This window comes from Thalia democratica, chromosome 5 (assembly GCF_965202585.1).
Source record: "Thalia democratica chromosome 5, ktThaDemo2.hap1.1, whole genome shotgun sequence".
Lineage (NCBI taxonomy): Eukaryota > Metazoa > Chordata > Thaliacea > Salpida > Salpidae > Thalia > Thalia democratica.
In genome coordinates, this window is record NC_139169.1 from 3,421,465 (window position 1) to 3,436,769 (window position 15,305).

Below are 15,305 nucleotides of genomic sequence, written 5' to 3' on the forward strand. Positions count from 1 at the left end.
TCTAAGGCTTAATTTTAAAATATTAATTAAGTTTTTAACCTGGAAAATGTGGAATTTTCTACAAAAATCACTAAAAACTTAGAATTTTGGGTAATTTTTATATTTTAGTAATGAAATTTTGGTTTGACACAAATTATCTATCAAAAAAATACATTTTTGTTATCTCTTAAGTTTTATTTTGTTACAAAAAGCATTTTAAAGTAGCATTACAGTATCTTTATACTGTTGTTATATTATTTAAGACATATATTTACATTAAAACTAATTTTGTATTAATAATAGAACCATAAACTTGTACTTTCAAAAACCTGGAAGAAATTTGAAAAACCTGGTCGAAATACATCAAAAACCTTTGGTAACCCTGTTTGTTCTTAAACTTAATTTTTTTACCTCAAATTTTCTAGTTTTAACTAGTTATTGAAAGAATTTACTAAAAAACAGTTTGTAGACTAAGACATTTCATACTGTACAATTAGAGTATATTGACAAAGAAGCATAATGCTGCAAAACTTAATATGATCTTTAGATCAAATAATGTATGCCTAAATTCAAATTAAGAAAATATTTTAAACCATTTAAAATTAAATGATTAAAAATAACTTTAGTTTAAGTTATTTCCAAAGTTAACTTTTTAAACATTAAAAATTTTGGTTAAGAGTTACTCATGTAATTTATCATTATTTTATTTTTTATAGTCGGCTTTTATACTTTTGATATAGTTTTGAATGTTCCAATAAAGCTTCTTTTTTAATGAAGAAAAACTGCAACTTAAAATAAAGTAAATTTAGAAGCTTTTGGATTACTAGGTTAATTAGTGATAACATTTTTTTTAAAGACAAAATTAATGTTGTTGTTTAAATAGTTTTATAAAAATTACAGTTTGTAAGTAATGCCATACACTCAGTCCACTCAAGCTAATTTGAAATGTTTTGAACTTTCGAATAGTTTTTATTTTTTTCTAAATCTCAGGCTAGTTTTTATGGCTTTAAATATTACTATTAAAAGTTATTTTTTTAGGTCCTTTTGGTTTTAATTTTTGTTTTTACTATGATTAAAAAAAATGTTATCATTTTTTTTATATATTTTTAAGTTAACTTGTACACATAGGTTTGTTTAAAGTTTGGCATTTTTCTTAAAGCGTGCCAACCCTGTAAACTGTACTGTAACTCATTTAATTTTTTCTTGTTAAAAATTAAGTAACTTTAATTACCAAATCTTGACTAACTTAAACTTGATTAAATAAGTCTGTTGAAAAAAAATATGTATTTTTTTTAAATTACAACTTAAGTCAGGGATAATATAGAATGTAAGTTAATAAAAATTCTGTAACAATAGAAAACTCTGAAAACATTTCAGCGACAAGAAGCACTAATAAATAGTACTTTAATGAAAAGTGTTCTCATTATTTTAATGAATAATTGACTATAACATTTAAAAAAAATTAATAAAAAACACTAAACTTGTTTTTTGTTTATCTATCATTGCATTTATCTAATAAGTTTTTATGTATCATTTTTCTAACTTAAATTTTGTTTTAATTTGGTTTTTGTTTTTTTTTGGTGTGTAGTATATATTCATAAATTTTAAACTTTTAATTTATTAAGTTCTAACAAAACACACTTGGTAAAAGCTGGTCATAGTAACAACAGACTAGTTAGTGGGTTGCTATTTTATTAAAAATCCTTAAAACTTATTGCTTGAAATGAAGAGCAAGTTATAAAAAACACAGAAAATACTGCTCAATAGTTTGTATTAAACAATAAACTGTTTGTTGTGATTTATCTATAAAAAAATTGTTCACATTTGATATAAAATTATAAGTTTTGCTCAAAAAGTAATCAATGATTTATTTTTATTTCATCTAAAACTTTATCATTAGTTGAACTTATACATTAAAGAAAGTTGAAGTGAAGTTTAAGTTGATTTCATTTTTTAGTTTTAAATTTGTTAATACATTTTTAGTCGCTTAAATAGGTCAAATTTATATTTTAGTTGTATATTCTTCAGTTGTCTTTAATATATTTAGAGTAAAGTTAATTGTCTTAACTAAAAAATATAGTTCAAATTACTAGAATGTAAAGAGCTTATTAAAATAATATTATTAGATTTCAGTGGCAAAAAAAAAACATGTCAAAAACGACAAAAGTTTACTTTTTTTTGTCACCGAAACATGGTATTGAGTAAAGTATTTTATTCGCAACAACTAATATTATTATATAGGATATTTATTAAAAAATGTAGCTCAGATTTTCATTTTTGTATAAAAATATATAACACTGTATCAAATTATTTAACTCTTTTTCCTAAAATCATATTTAAATAAAATGTTGCCCCTACAAAAACTTAAATTTGAGATTTATTTATAAAAAAATATTTTTTCCAAGACAAAAGTATGTAAAAAAATTTAAATCAGATTAATTCATTTGTATAGTTTAAAAGTTAGTGTAAAAAAAAGTTAAAACCAAACTGTTAAAGCTTTAAATAAAGTATTTAATGCTAGTTAAATAAAATTTGTAGGCTTATATATTATTAAGAATTCGTTTATTTTTAAAATAAAGGTAAAAAATTGAAAAACTTTTATTTTAATATTTCCTAAATCCTTTCAATTCTATCTATAAAGAAAATATACTCAACTATAGTAGATGTAAATAGTTATAGCTCAACTTACTTAAAGTACAACCAAACTAGTATTCAAAAAGCTTTAAAAGTTGGTACAATAGTAGTACAAAATATTTGTACGTTATTCTAATGATAAACATCCACAAAGTATATTTTACTACGATAGTTTTCATTAGAAAAATTTTGTGCAAAAAAAAGTTAAGTCAATCTGTTATAAATAAAAGTAAAACTAATAATATTGATTGTTAAATGTTGCGTATGAAACTAAGTTGAAATAGTTTTAGAAGTTTTTGTTATTGAAAAATGCTTCAAGTTATTTTGATCAGTTTGAATAGCTTTAATTGTTTTATCACGCATGATCTAAATAATTTTAATACTAAACGGTTAAGTAATTAAATTATTTATCTTATGTACTTTAATTGATATATGTTTAAAAACAAAGTACTTAATTTCTTGGAATAAACATAAAAAAGTCAAAACGCATTTATGATTTAATGAAAATTTAGAAAAGTTTAGTTAAACTTCAAAAGCCGACTTTAAAAAAACAAAAAATAAAACTTTGTATTAACAAAAATTTCTATGTTTTCTGTTGATATTTTATAATCAACTTGGTAATAAAAACTGAAAGTGCTTATTTTTTAAAACATGTAAACAATTTTTTTTTTTATTTAAATATATCAACAAACTAATTTTTTATTTTAAACAAGCCAAAATATAATATGTTTTATTTTAAACATGTCAATAAACTTACTTCTTAATTCGAAAAATATTATGTTTTTTAGTATAAACATGTCAATAACGTAATTTCCACCCAAATTTAAATATTGTTTAAACAAAACGTAACATGATTTCCTTATGACCTACGTTTTAAAATATTACTATTAATAAAAATTTATTGAAACCTTAAAGCTAAAACATAACTAAAAATTGTAACATAAAAATGAACTATATTACAAATTAAGTAAGTATCTTAATAATTATTGGAAATTTTGTAGAGGTTACATGATATTGGAAATTTAGAATTCATGAAATTAATCAGAATGTTCTGATAATATTACTAAAAATTATACAAAACTTTTAATGTAAAAACTTTAAGCTAAAATATGTTATTAAGTTAAACAAGTTAGTTTCTTAATAATGTCTGGAAATTTTTAAACAGTTTCATGATTTTAGATAAACAACGTTCATTAAATTAATCAATAAAATTACACTATGTCTTTAAAAAAAACATATCTTGGATAAATTTCAAATAAATTTATATTACTTGCTTGTTAATTCTAACCAAATTTTTGTAAAAAACAAAATAGGACAATTTTTTTTTGCTTTGTTACATACAAAAATTAACTCTATACACAATGAACTTTAAAAAATTTACATGATATTTAACATAATAATTTCATGACATTAATCAATTAGGTTGAATGATGTTTGTAATTAAAAAGTAATGATTTGAATAAACTTAAAGTAATTCAAACTCTTGTTAACTAAAATGCAAATCTTAATTAGAATTAAGTAATTTGTAATTAATTAAACTATGAATGTTTTGAAATATTTACAAGATTTTTTTTTTCAAAAAATAATACAATTGTTTAAAAGTTAAAACTGTTATATTTGGAAGTAAGATGTTTTGAAGACAAAAAAATTAATAAAAATAAGAAAGCAATCCAGTTATGTTTCAAATAGTTTATTTACAGAAGTTGATCGAGAAATTATGAAAAATATGTAAAAACAATCAAACACATACTAATAAATTACATCTTGAAATCAAACAGCTGAAATTATAATGAAAATTTTTGGCTGAGACAAAAATAATTGTTCAAGTTTAATTAAAATTCAAAGAACTTTTTTTAGATATTTCAAAAAATTATATGAGTCGAAAACTTGATGTAAATTATGGCTAGAAAAAAGAGTTTGATTTATTTAAAATAAAAAAGAATGTTTTTTATAAACAGCTCAAATATATACATCGATTGGAATGTGAAAAAGTGCTTGTGTAATATACATATATATATACATATTTATAATATACATATGTTAAATATAATATTACTTAATAAGCAGCTTTAATATGAATAAGTAAAATAAACAGCAGTGTTGAAAAAAGTACTACTAAACTTTTAATATATTTTGCATAATATACAGTAATAAAAATGTGCAAATTTAGAATACAAGCAATAAATAAACAAACATGTTTTACAAATGAAAAGAAGGTAAAAATTTATCCAAGCTTTTCAAAGACAAACAGTACAAAATTTAATGTTGAAAGAACAGTTTAGTTACTATTATTGAAAAAATTTAAACTCTACAAAAAAACTAAATGGAATTTTTGTATTTTCATTCATGACATTAACTTTCAGTGAAATTTTTATTAGTACTAATTCGTGGCCTTGAGCATTTAATTGTGACCACAAAATTTAAAAGTCATTAATAATTGCCGTTTAATTAGACTTATCTGTATTAAAAAAAAAAAAACTTAAATATGTACTGGTAGTAAATGGCTCTAACCAAGGTTTTAAACTAAATAAACATTTTTGAAAACTCTGATTTAAAAAAAGGTAAAATTCAACATACAGAGATATATAATTAATTTGAAATCAAATAGATTGAGTTTTATGTTTTGCTCAGTTTTTGAATAATAAAAGTAAATAATAAAGTTACTTAATATTTTTTGGCTTTTGCAAATAAAACACTGTATTGTTGTTCGCTTTAAACAGTAAATCCATTAACAAAAGAAATATTAGATTTAAAAAGAAAATTTAAAGCATTCAAAAAGTACAACTTTAATGAGACATAATGAATATTGAAATCATATAATCTTCGCTTTTTGTGGAATACTTTACACACAGATAACTAGCTTATTATAAAGTTTTAGATTATACTTTTCAGTAAAATATATTCAATTAATGTTTTCTATAATAGTAATTGTATTATACTCAGAATTTTTTTAATAAAATAACCTCAAGTGTTTTTTTTATAATGATAACGTAAAAAGTTATCTTAAATAAAAAAGTTATAGCCACTAAGATAACTGTTTTATTATTTAAAAAGATAAAAATACTTGTGATTCTTAAGTTTAAATAACTTAGAGCCATTTTTTTTAATTTAAAATTAATTAATTAACAATATTTAAACATTTAAAAAAGTATTGATGTAAATGAACGGAAGGATTCTAATAAAACCATTCATAAAATCCCCCTTATCGAAACTTCTTACCTTCTCAACGGCGGGGGTCTGAAATTCGGGGGAGGGGGTCGATTCTTGGGTGGGGCCACTCTCGGCATCGGGGGCGCTCTCCCCAATGACGGGGCTTTCCCTAATACGATAGTTTCCTCCGCATCCTTGGGAGGGATCGGTGGAGGTCTGGAGGGGATTTTTTGGGGAGACCTGAAAATTATTTGCTTTTAAAATTTAATTTAATTTGTTACTAAAACATACTTTTTGAGAATACATATATCTAATAATAAAAATTAGAAATTAAAGTAAGAACTGAAGAAAATTTGCAAAATATTTATTGATTTGATTATTAGTCCTGAATATTATAATGAAATAAAAATTTGAATAATATTATCAATTTAATTTGAATCTAAAACAGTTTTTTTAATCAAAACTAGAAAACTGACTACTTAAAAATATTTAAACTTTTGCAAACTTGAGGAAAATTTTGCAAACTATTCATTTATTTGATTAGTTTAAGCAGCATTAATAAAGCGGTCTTTTGATTATTTTTTAAGTAAAATTAACCTGTACTTTGATATATTACTCAAGTAGTATTACTTTATGTTATTCCTAATTTTTAAACTTAATTTCTAGACTACTTTTTTTAAACATAAAATATACACTTGAGTGTTTTAGTATTTACAATTATTTGCTTATCTAAATCAATATACCTGTGTAATTTATTCAAAGGACTTAAAACCAAATGCTGGGGACTCGGACCCCGCAAATATAAGATATAATGAATAATTAAAACAATATTTGATAAGTAAACCTTCTTTTATTATCAACTTTTTTAAATTGTTTATTTATTTTACTTTCATAAATTTTGACTTAATCAAATGCTTTGGGCTCGGAATTACAGGATTAACATAATATTGACAACATTTAAAATAATATTCATTCAGTAAACCTCCCTTTTAAACTTGATTTTTATTTTGATTCCAAAATTATATCTTAAACCATTTTTTAAATATTAATTTTAATATATCTTTTTACCTGTGAACTTTCTTGAAAGGACTTGGAACTCGGAACCCCAAGTCTAATAAAGTGTAATTCGTCATTAAAATTATAAACAGATAAACATAAAATTTTCTTTTAATACTTAATTAAATACACACTTGTTTAATTTCTTTTAATTTAATGTTCTTTTTTTTTTACCTGTGCACTTTCTTGAAAGGACTTGGGACCAAATGTTTGGGGCTCGGAACCCCGGGTGGCGCTCTACTGGGTACGTCATTAGGGGAATTCCGCTTGTTGAAACTGTTACCTAGCAACATTGAAGGGGCGAACCCCTGAGAAATTCTGGGAACGGGCGGGAGGCCTTTGGGTGGGGGAGGGGATTTTTTCGGGGGCTGAGGGGGTCTCCGCATGGGTGGTTTCACGGATAAGCGATTTTCGTCGTCGTCGGAGGAATCCGAAGATCCCAATTCTCCTCTCTTCAGTTTTTCTGCTCCGACGAATCCTGATATAGTTAATATATTAATAATGAATGACAAAAAATACATGAATATTTGTTTGTTTTATTAATTTTTAAGTTACTTGCTATATTTTATTAAGCTATCATTTGTTTGTGAATCCGAGGATCCCTATTCCCTTCGGTTTTTCACGAATCCTGAAATGACGTATCCAAAAAAAAATACACAGTTAAAAATAAGATTAAAAAAACATAAATGTATAATATAATAATATTATAAGTGTGATAATAAATAATTCACATATTTTCATTTTCTCTGCTCTGACCAATCCTAAAAATTATAACTTAGATAAGACGTTATGACTATTTTTCTAAAGAAGACAATGAGAAAAGTCCTGAGAACAATAACAAAAGTGATTACAATTAAATTTAAATGTATCCTATTCAAAACATTAATGATTGAAGCGATTATTTTTTAGATGAGATACTGAATAGATGTTGTTTTATTTTAAAGCTTGTACACACTAAAGACTTTATACGCAACCTAGTCACTCCGAGAAAGGCTAATATTAAGTCCAAGTAGTGTCTGTTTTGTCAAATACATGGTTCAGTAATTTGCAGGCTGCGGACCTCATGCAGGGTAAAAGTACTTGCGGCCTGCAGCGCAATTAAATGTGGCCCGCGGATGAAAAATTTTCAAACTTATATGAGACATTGTGAGGTTCGTAATGGACAGCAAAAAAATATTTGAGGTAGAATTTCGGAAAAATTTGAAACTTACTATTCTGAAGTTTGGGTTATGAGAAAAACTGAAACTAGATTTGCGGCAACCATCAAATGCCTGCTAAGCCCTGGTCTAGTATAACATATATTAATTTTTCTTTTTTTTAAGATGATGAAAAAAAAAAATATATTTTGCATTTTCGTTACACAATTTTTAAAGTCTACTAATATTAAAAGAAAAGTCTGCTGCAAATTTGATAACACATGGAAAAGTTTTCAAAAATATAACTCTGATTATCAAATTGTTCAATTTTGTTGTGTTTGATTTCAGTTAAGTAGATTTAAACTTTTTTGCTTCTACAAAAAACTGTGGTAAAAATTTAAATACCATATTTTTTTAAATTTTTATCTTATAACTAATGTTATTGCTATTTTATTAATAGCTTTTACTTAACTTAATTAATTTTGAAAAGGTTTATAACTAAACTAATTAATGCAGTTAAAGTTTTTATAGAACATTTAAAGAAATAATAAATTTAAAGTACTTAAAGTAAATTAGCCTAAATTTATTTTTTCTTAACAGTAACATTGGTTATAAATTATAAACATGTGAATCCTTTATGTTTTATATTTAAAATGTAAATGAGTTGAAAATCTTTTTAGATATTTATGAATAATTTTTGAAAGTTAAAGCTGAAATTTATCATGCTAAAGTTGTATAATAAAAGTAAAGAGAAACACTAAAAATGAATCATCGAAATAATTCAGTTTCTCTAAACATTTACCGATTTTCAAGCAAGTTCTTTTAAATGTATTTTTGAAGAAACTTTTGGTTACACAAAATTTACATAAAATTATTAATTTTAACTATCATCTCATTAGACCTTTATTAGTAATTTGGCACAGAGAAAACTTTAAATTGATGCAGGTAGAAGTGTTGTTATAAAAAATAAAACAAACATCATCACAACAAACTCGTTTAACACCTAATAACTTATGTGTGAATCACATCACAAAAAGAAAATTTTAATACTTTTAACTTAATAAAACTTACACATTCAACAATGTAATTTTTAATTTAACCACAAAGTGTTTGCAACGGTTTTAAAGAAGCTCAATTTCAAGAAGAATTTTAACATTTACAACAAAAATATTTTAAGAAGCTTAATTGATACAAATACAATACTCAATAAAATTAATAAAAACAGCTTAAAAACAGTACAAAACTTCTTCGATTTAAAAAAACAAAACTTATAAAACCGTGAAAATTCTCATTGTACAATAGTATTTACAAATTGTACAACTTTTGACCAACATAATATACAAACTTAATATACCTGTAAGTGATCTAATTAACCAGTATATTCATGATTGTTTAGTAGACCTTGCACAACTTTGTTTTAATAATAGGTAATATAATAAACAAAATATTAACCAGTAATTTCATATTCATCATTTAAACTTGAACAACTTGTAATTTTATAATAAAAAAACAATGACAGTATAATAAATAATAATTTTACAAATAAATTTAACCAGTTAATTCATATTCATTATTCAATGGTTAAACTACTAGTAGTTTGATAAAAATAGTATGATAAAAAATATAAGAAATAAATAATTAATCAGTAAATTCATATTCATCATTTAAAGCTTGGACAACTTCTTAAGTAATAATAAATATAAGAAATAGAAAATTAACCAGTAAATTCATATTCATCATTTAAAGCTTGGACAACTTCGTAAGTTATAATAAATAAAATAAAAATACAATAAAAACATAATTAACCAGTAAATTCATATTCATCGTTTAAAGCTTGGACAACTTCTTACGTTATAATAAATAAAATAAAAATACAATAATAAAAAATAATTAACCAGTAAATTCATATTCATCATTTAAAGCTTGGACAACTTCTTAAGTAAAAATAAATAAAAAAAATATATAAGAAACAGAAAATTAACCAGTAAATTCATATTCATCGTTTAGAGCTTGGACAACTTCTTAAGCTATAATAAATAAAATAAAAATACAATAAAAACATAATTAACCAGTAAACTCATATTCATCGTTTAAAGCTTGGACAACTTCTTACGTTATAATAAATAAAATAAAAATACAATAATAAAAAATAATTAACCAGTAAATTCATATTCATCATTTAAAGCTTGGACAACTTCTTAAGTAAAAATAAATAAAAAAAAAATATAAGAAACAGAAAATTAACCAGTGAATTCATATTCATCGTTTAAAGCTTGGACTACCTCAGACTCCATCATTTTTAAACTCTTGTCACCTTAAATTTTGTTTTTAATTCAATTCTTTTTAAATAATATTAATCAACTAGTTTTTATCTCAAAAATACAACAAACTCACTACATTTATAAATATTTAAATTAATTGCTAATACACTACTTTTTATTTCAAAACCATTAAAAAATGTTTCTCATTCATTAGTTCAATTAAATATGTTTTGTTAACTTATACAACTAAAAAAACTAATAAGCTTTTTAACAAACTGATTGTTTTTGGAGATAATTTCAAAAGATATAATAAATAAAAAAACTTGTAAACATTTTTAAGATTATGACTAATAAACTTTGTTATTTTAAATTAATTAAATATAAACATATAAACTTTTTTTACCTTTGACGCCTTCAATTTGGCCAGGACTCGGCTTGAAAATCGCAGCGTTGGGCATTTTGTACATTCTGAAATTAAAAACTCAGATTTAAATAAACTATTCACTATTAATAACTATACATCTATCACGTAAATAATTTGGTGGGAAAATTTTTCAAAACGTCTAAATTTAATCAATTGTGTTGTACAGTGTCTGTTTTACACAATATATAAAATATACCTATATGTAATTTTCTCTTTGAAGAAATGGTAATCCTTGTTTTCCATGGCAACCAGGGCTGCATCCACCCTGTTTTGGACGTCACAATGTTCCAAGCTGTCTGCTTTCTTGAATAATTTCACTGCAGTGTCTGCGTCTCCGCAAAATAGGTAGACCTAAATTAAAAAACTTGTGAAAATATGAGAAAATCAAATGTTCTTTATCTTAAAAAAATGTATTATACATGTTTTCATCTCCGCAGAATTAAGACTTAAATATTATTAAATGTCAGACTTAAATATTTAAATAAGCTCTTTACATTTCAGTAAATTGAGCAATCTTTTTTAGTTAAGACAAATAACTATATAGACTTAAATATTAAAAAAGTAAATTTTGTCAGGTAGCAACTGAAATTCGACTGTACTTTAAGTAAAAACATTGTAAAATTGTTTATACATCATATGGTTATCATGCACGTAAATAGTTTAGAATAAATTTAATATAACAGTGTTTATTATACATCTCTACAAAATAGATAGACCTAAACTTTAAAGATTTTTTTTAAATAGTGCATACTTTAAAAGATCTGAAAATTAAGTACACAACTTTTGCTGAAAACACACTTATGTTTAATTCAGTCTAAGTTAAACAATATAGTTTTGAATAAATTTTAATTTTTGTGCCGCATTGTAATTCTGAAAAGGCACAAAGTTTTTTGAATACTTATTTGATAATGATTTTAATCAGACAGATCTTATCAGCAATTTAATAACATCGAATTTTATCTAACTTAATTGAAATTTTTTTAATTTTATTCAAAACAATTTTATAACATCCAGATGGCATAATATTGAACAGTAATAGGAAATAAAACTATCAAATTTAATTTAAAGCTTATTAAATTCGAGTACAACGTACCAAACATTTAAACAATACTTAAATAGTTCAATTCTGTGTTAACGAAGTAATAAAGTTAATAATAATAACTAAATAACCAGTCCAGCATTAAGTATAACATGTTATAACAAAATACAATACAAATCAAGATGATCAAAAAAATTATATACTAACAAACCCAAATATGACATTTAAAAGGTACAACTTACTAATATAATATACTAAAAAGTATAAAAACAAACAAAAACAAAATAATCATTGGATGTAGTAGCCAGAGAGATACAACTTTTCGTCTATATTAAAATCAATCATATTGTTAATAAAATATATTAAATTATATATAAACAACATAATAAACCAACCAATCCCATATTAAACACAACATCTGAAAGGTACAATTTAGCGTTCATGTTGTTAATAAAATATACTAAACAAATTAAATATAAACTAACCAATCCCATATTAAACACAACATCTGAAAGGTACAATTTAGCGTCCATGTTTAGCTGTTTGAAGTCAATTCGGTTATTTCCCCTCATAGCAACTTCGCACTGGTGAAAACTCGCAGCTGCTTCAGGGAGTTTCCCCAAATGACACTGTACCACGCCGAGTTGGAAGTGACCCGCTGCGTTGTACTTGTCTTTCTTGGTGCAAATTAACAAGGGCTCCTCTGCTATTATGTAGTCCCTGTGTAGTATTAAAAATATTTTTTGTAACATTTTTGCACTAAATAAATTAATTGTTAGCAATTATACGTTTTTCTTATCTGTCTTGGTGCAGATTAAAATATGGGTTGTTCTTTATGTATGAAGTCTTTGTGGACAAAATGTTTTAAGCTTAACTATTTGATTTTTGGTTTGTAGTTTTTCAGTTAAAGATTTAAAAACTGGGTAAGAAAATGTTTTGTACCTTGAGTTATATACCTCAAGTTGCATTTTAATCATAATTAAGAACTACATTATTATTGTAGATTAGTGGCAGTTCTTTAGCTATTATACAATCTCTATTGTTGATGTTAATTTTATTAATTAGTTACTATTTTGTTATGTATATATAATTATAAACTGTAATAATTACATAGTTTTAAGTTGATATCTCAGTTTTTTATTTGTCTGCAAATTAAAAAAAAAAAACGTTTACTATATGATTTAATATTATTTTCTATGTTTAATTTGTGAACAGAGGAACAATAAGTACCTTAAATATAGTTTTGTATCATACTTAAATGTTTAAAAGTATATGTTGTTGTTATTTTTGCAATTAAAACATTTTGTACATAGTTAAGTGTAAAAATAATTATTTTTTAGCTAATTTATTGGTATTTCTAAACCCTTTAAGATTTCAAAATGCGTCACACCTGACCATTGATATTTTATTTGAATGCTAGTTGTAGGTTAGTTTTCAAAACAAATGCTTATATGCACTTGTATTTAGAAAAATAAGAGTGTAAGAACTGCCAGATAAAAAAGAGACATTTTTGGAAACTCTGCTATGGTGCTTTGGTGAAAAAAAAAACAAAACTGTATTTTGTAAAGTACTATATACAATGTAATTTAAAAATTTCGAAAAAATGTGCTTTGTTTTTAAAACTTGAAAAAATTATAAGCAAATAAGCTTCTATACAACGTACTTTAAAAATTTTGATTGTGATGAAAAATTTTCCATTTATCAGCAAATTAAAATAAGCCCTACCATATCCTAACTATCAAATTTCTAGACAGTATACTTTGGTTATCAGCTAAATACATGAAAAATAACTTGTGTTACTATTATTTTGTATCTGGAATTTTAAACAAAATATTTGTATTGGAAAGTATTTCATTTTTATCTGCAGATCAAAATAACTCGAAAAATATTTAAATTAGCAAATATGCAAGTCAAATAAATGAATAATCAAAAGTATAGATAAAATAGCTGTAGTTCTGTTGTTATTTACAATTCAGTTATTTTCAAAACTTTTGTTTGTAGGCGATAATTCATATAATTAAGTTTAGAATTTTTAGTAAGTTCATGTAAGATGTAAAGATTAACTTCTCAGCAAAGATCTTTATGCTTATAAGAACAAACAAATTAAGTATAAAACAGTCTGTAGCCAATTTGTTTGCTGGCCAAGAATTTAATCCACATAAGGTAAAATAATTGGTTTTAAAACAGGTTTGTCCTGAGTCATCCTGATGTTTTTTAATTTAAAAAAAATCTATTTTCAATAAATATTAAGTTGTTGAACATAAATAGTTGTAAAACAAAAAAAAAAGTTTGAAACTAGTATTACTTAATCTTATTTAAGATCTATAAAATATCTGGCCAGAAATTTTCAAAAAGTTATAAAATTATCTTAAGGTTTTAAATTAAGCTTAAGTTTTTTTTCATAATATAATATTTTTAAATTAATTAAAATATTAAATCGTATTCAAACACTAAACTTAATTTCAACTTTTACAATGTTTTATAACACTACTAGACAAATATTATTTTCATTCAGTTTTAACTTACTTGCATGCTGAAGACGCAATAATGAGTTTAAAAAAAAACTTCCTTGATTTTTTGAAGTACAACAATTTTTTAAGTATAGTAATTAAACAATTAAATACATATTACATCTTTACCTTAAGTGCATGTAAGCACATCCAATGTTGTAATGAATCCTGGAAGATGACATAGAAATCCTCTTGAATTTGTTGATGGCAAGCTCATAGTCCTTGTTTTCAAAGGCCTCACAACCGACTATGTGCAGCAAAATGTCTTGCTTACTCATTTTTAATTAAAGTTCTGCAAAAGATTGTGTGTTTGTATAAGAAAACATGTTTACAGTAAAGTATAAACCTTAAGCAGCGAAATGTCTAGCTCACTCATTTTAAGTATGCTGTTACAAAATAAGTTAAAATAAATATATAACAGAATATTTGTTAAGTAAGATATTTATGTGAGCAAAATATCTTGCTTTAACATGTTTAATTTAATTACTGAAAATTAAAATAACTACTTGTGTTCAATACAAGTAAATTGCACTTAAACTATGATGAAAAAACAGCAAAAACAAAGCTTTATTCTTATTTGCTTACTCGTATTTACTGTTTAGAAATTAATCAAAATAAATTAAACATCTAAATTTTTGAATAAAATTAATTATGTAAAGCAAAAAATAATTACTTAATTTTAGTTGTATTGTTAAAGTATATTTGAAAATATATATAAACAAAATACTTGTTAGTTATGCAAACTGTGTTGTTTACTGATTTCTACTTATACTGTTAAGAAACAAACTAAAATAATTATATATGACAAGTATTTGTAGAGTAAGATTAATTATGTGAAGAAAAATATTGTTTATTATTCTTGTTATTTAGTTATTACTTGCTGTAAGTTAAATCTGTTACTTGTGATATAGACATTCAAGGTAGCTGTCAAATTTTCACAAGCTTAAAATTGCACAAGGGGACAAAATTGAACAAGTTCACAAAATTGCACAAAGGTACTTTTGTAAGAAGGGTCACTTTTGCACGGGTTAAACTTTCTTTTATTCATCTTTTAAATTTTTTATAGATTTTAGTTTTTTTTTTATAATTTTTTTTTTACTATCACTGTTACCCATA

General features: G+C 23.8%; 2 protein-coding genes across 2 annotated transcripts; both read right to left on the reverse strand.

The window, feature by feature from the left end:
* Window positions 1-5,640: 5,640 nt before the first annotated feature.
* LOC145837065 (uncharacterized) lies at window positions 5,641-12,110 on the reverse strand. Its single transcript, XM_082944831.1, has 6 exons — window positions 12,075-12,110; window positions 10,837-10,991; window positions 10,620-10,684; window positions 10,201-10,269; window positions 6,994-7,297; window positions 5,641-6,003 (listed from the first exon to the last, which is right to left on the reverse strand). Exons 1-6 carry the CDS (start codon window positions 12,081-12,083, stop codon window positions 5,829-5,831), a joined length of 777 nt encoding a protein of 258 aa, XP_082800957.1. The 5' UTR covers window positions 12,084-12,110; the 3' UTR covers window positions 5,641-5,828.
* On the reverse strand, window positions 12,085-14,476 carry LOC145835616 (neutrophil cytosol factor 2-like). The gene is made up of 3 exons (XM_082943290.1): window positions 14,319-14,476; window positions 12,181-12,399; window positions 12,085-12,097 (listed from the first exon to the last, which is right to left on the reverse strand). The coding sequence occupies exons 1-3, from the start codon at window positions 14,465-14,467 to the stop codon at window positions 12,085-12,087; spliced, it is 381 nt and encodes a 126-aa protein (XP_082799416.1). The 5' UTR covers window positions 14,468-14,476.
* Window positions 14,477-15,305: the final 829 nt, after the last annotated feature.

What these genes read in the sequence shown, in the direction of transcription:
- LOC145837065 (XM_082944831.1), bottom strand. An exon ending in AAAGAGAAAATTACATATAG is followed by an intron (nt 10,685 to 10,836) that starts GTATATTTTATA and finishes TTTTAATTTCAG; the next exon opens with AATGTACAAAATGCCCAACG. An exon ending in CGATGAATATGAATTCACTG is followed by an intron (nt 7,298 to 10,200) that starts GTTAATTTTCTG and finishes TAACTATATCAG; the next exon opens with GATTCGTCGGAGCAGAAAAA.
- LOC145835616 (XM_082943290.1), bottom strand. Translation starts at nt 14,467, where the DNA reads ATGAGTAAGCAAGACATTTTGCTGCACATAGTCGGTTGTGAGGCCTTT. An exon ending in TGTGCTTACATGCACTTAAG is followed by an intron (nt 12,400 to 14,318) that starts GTAAAGATGTAA and finishes AATACTACACAG; the next exon opens with GGACTACATAATAGCAGAGG.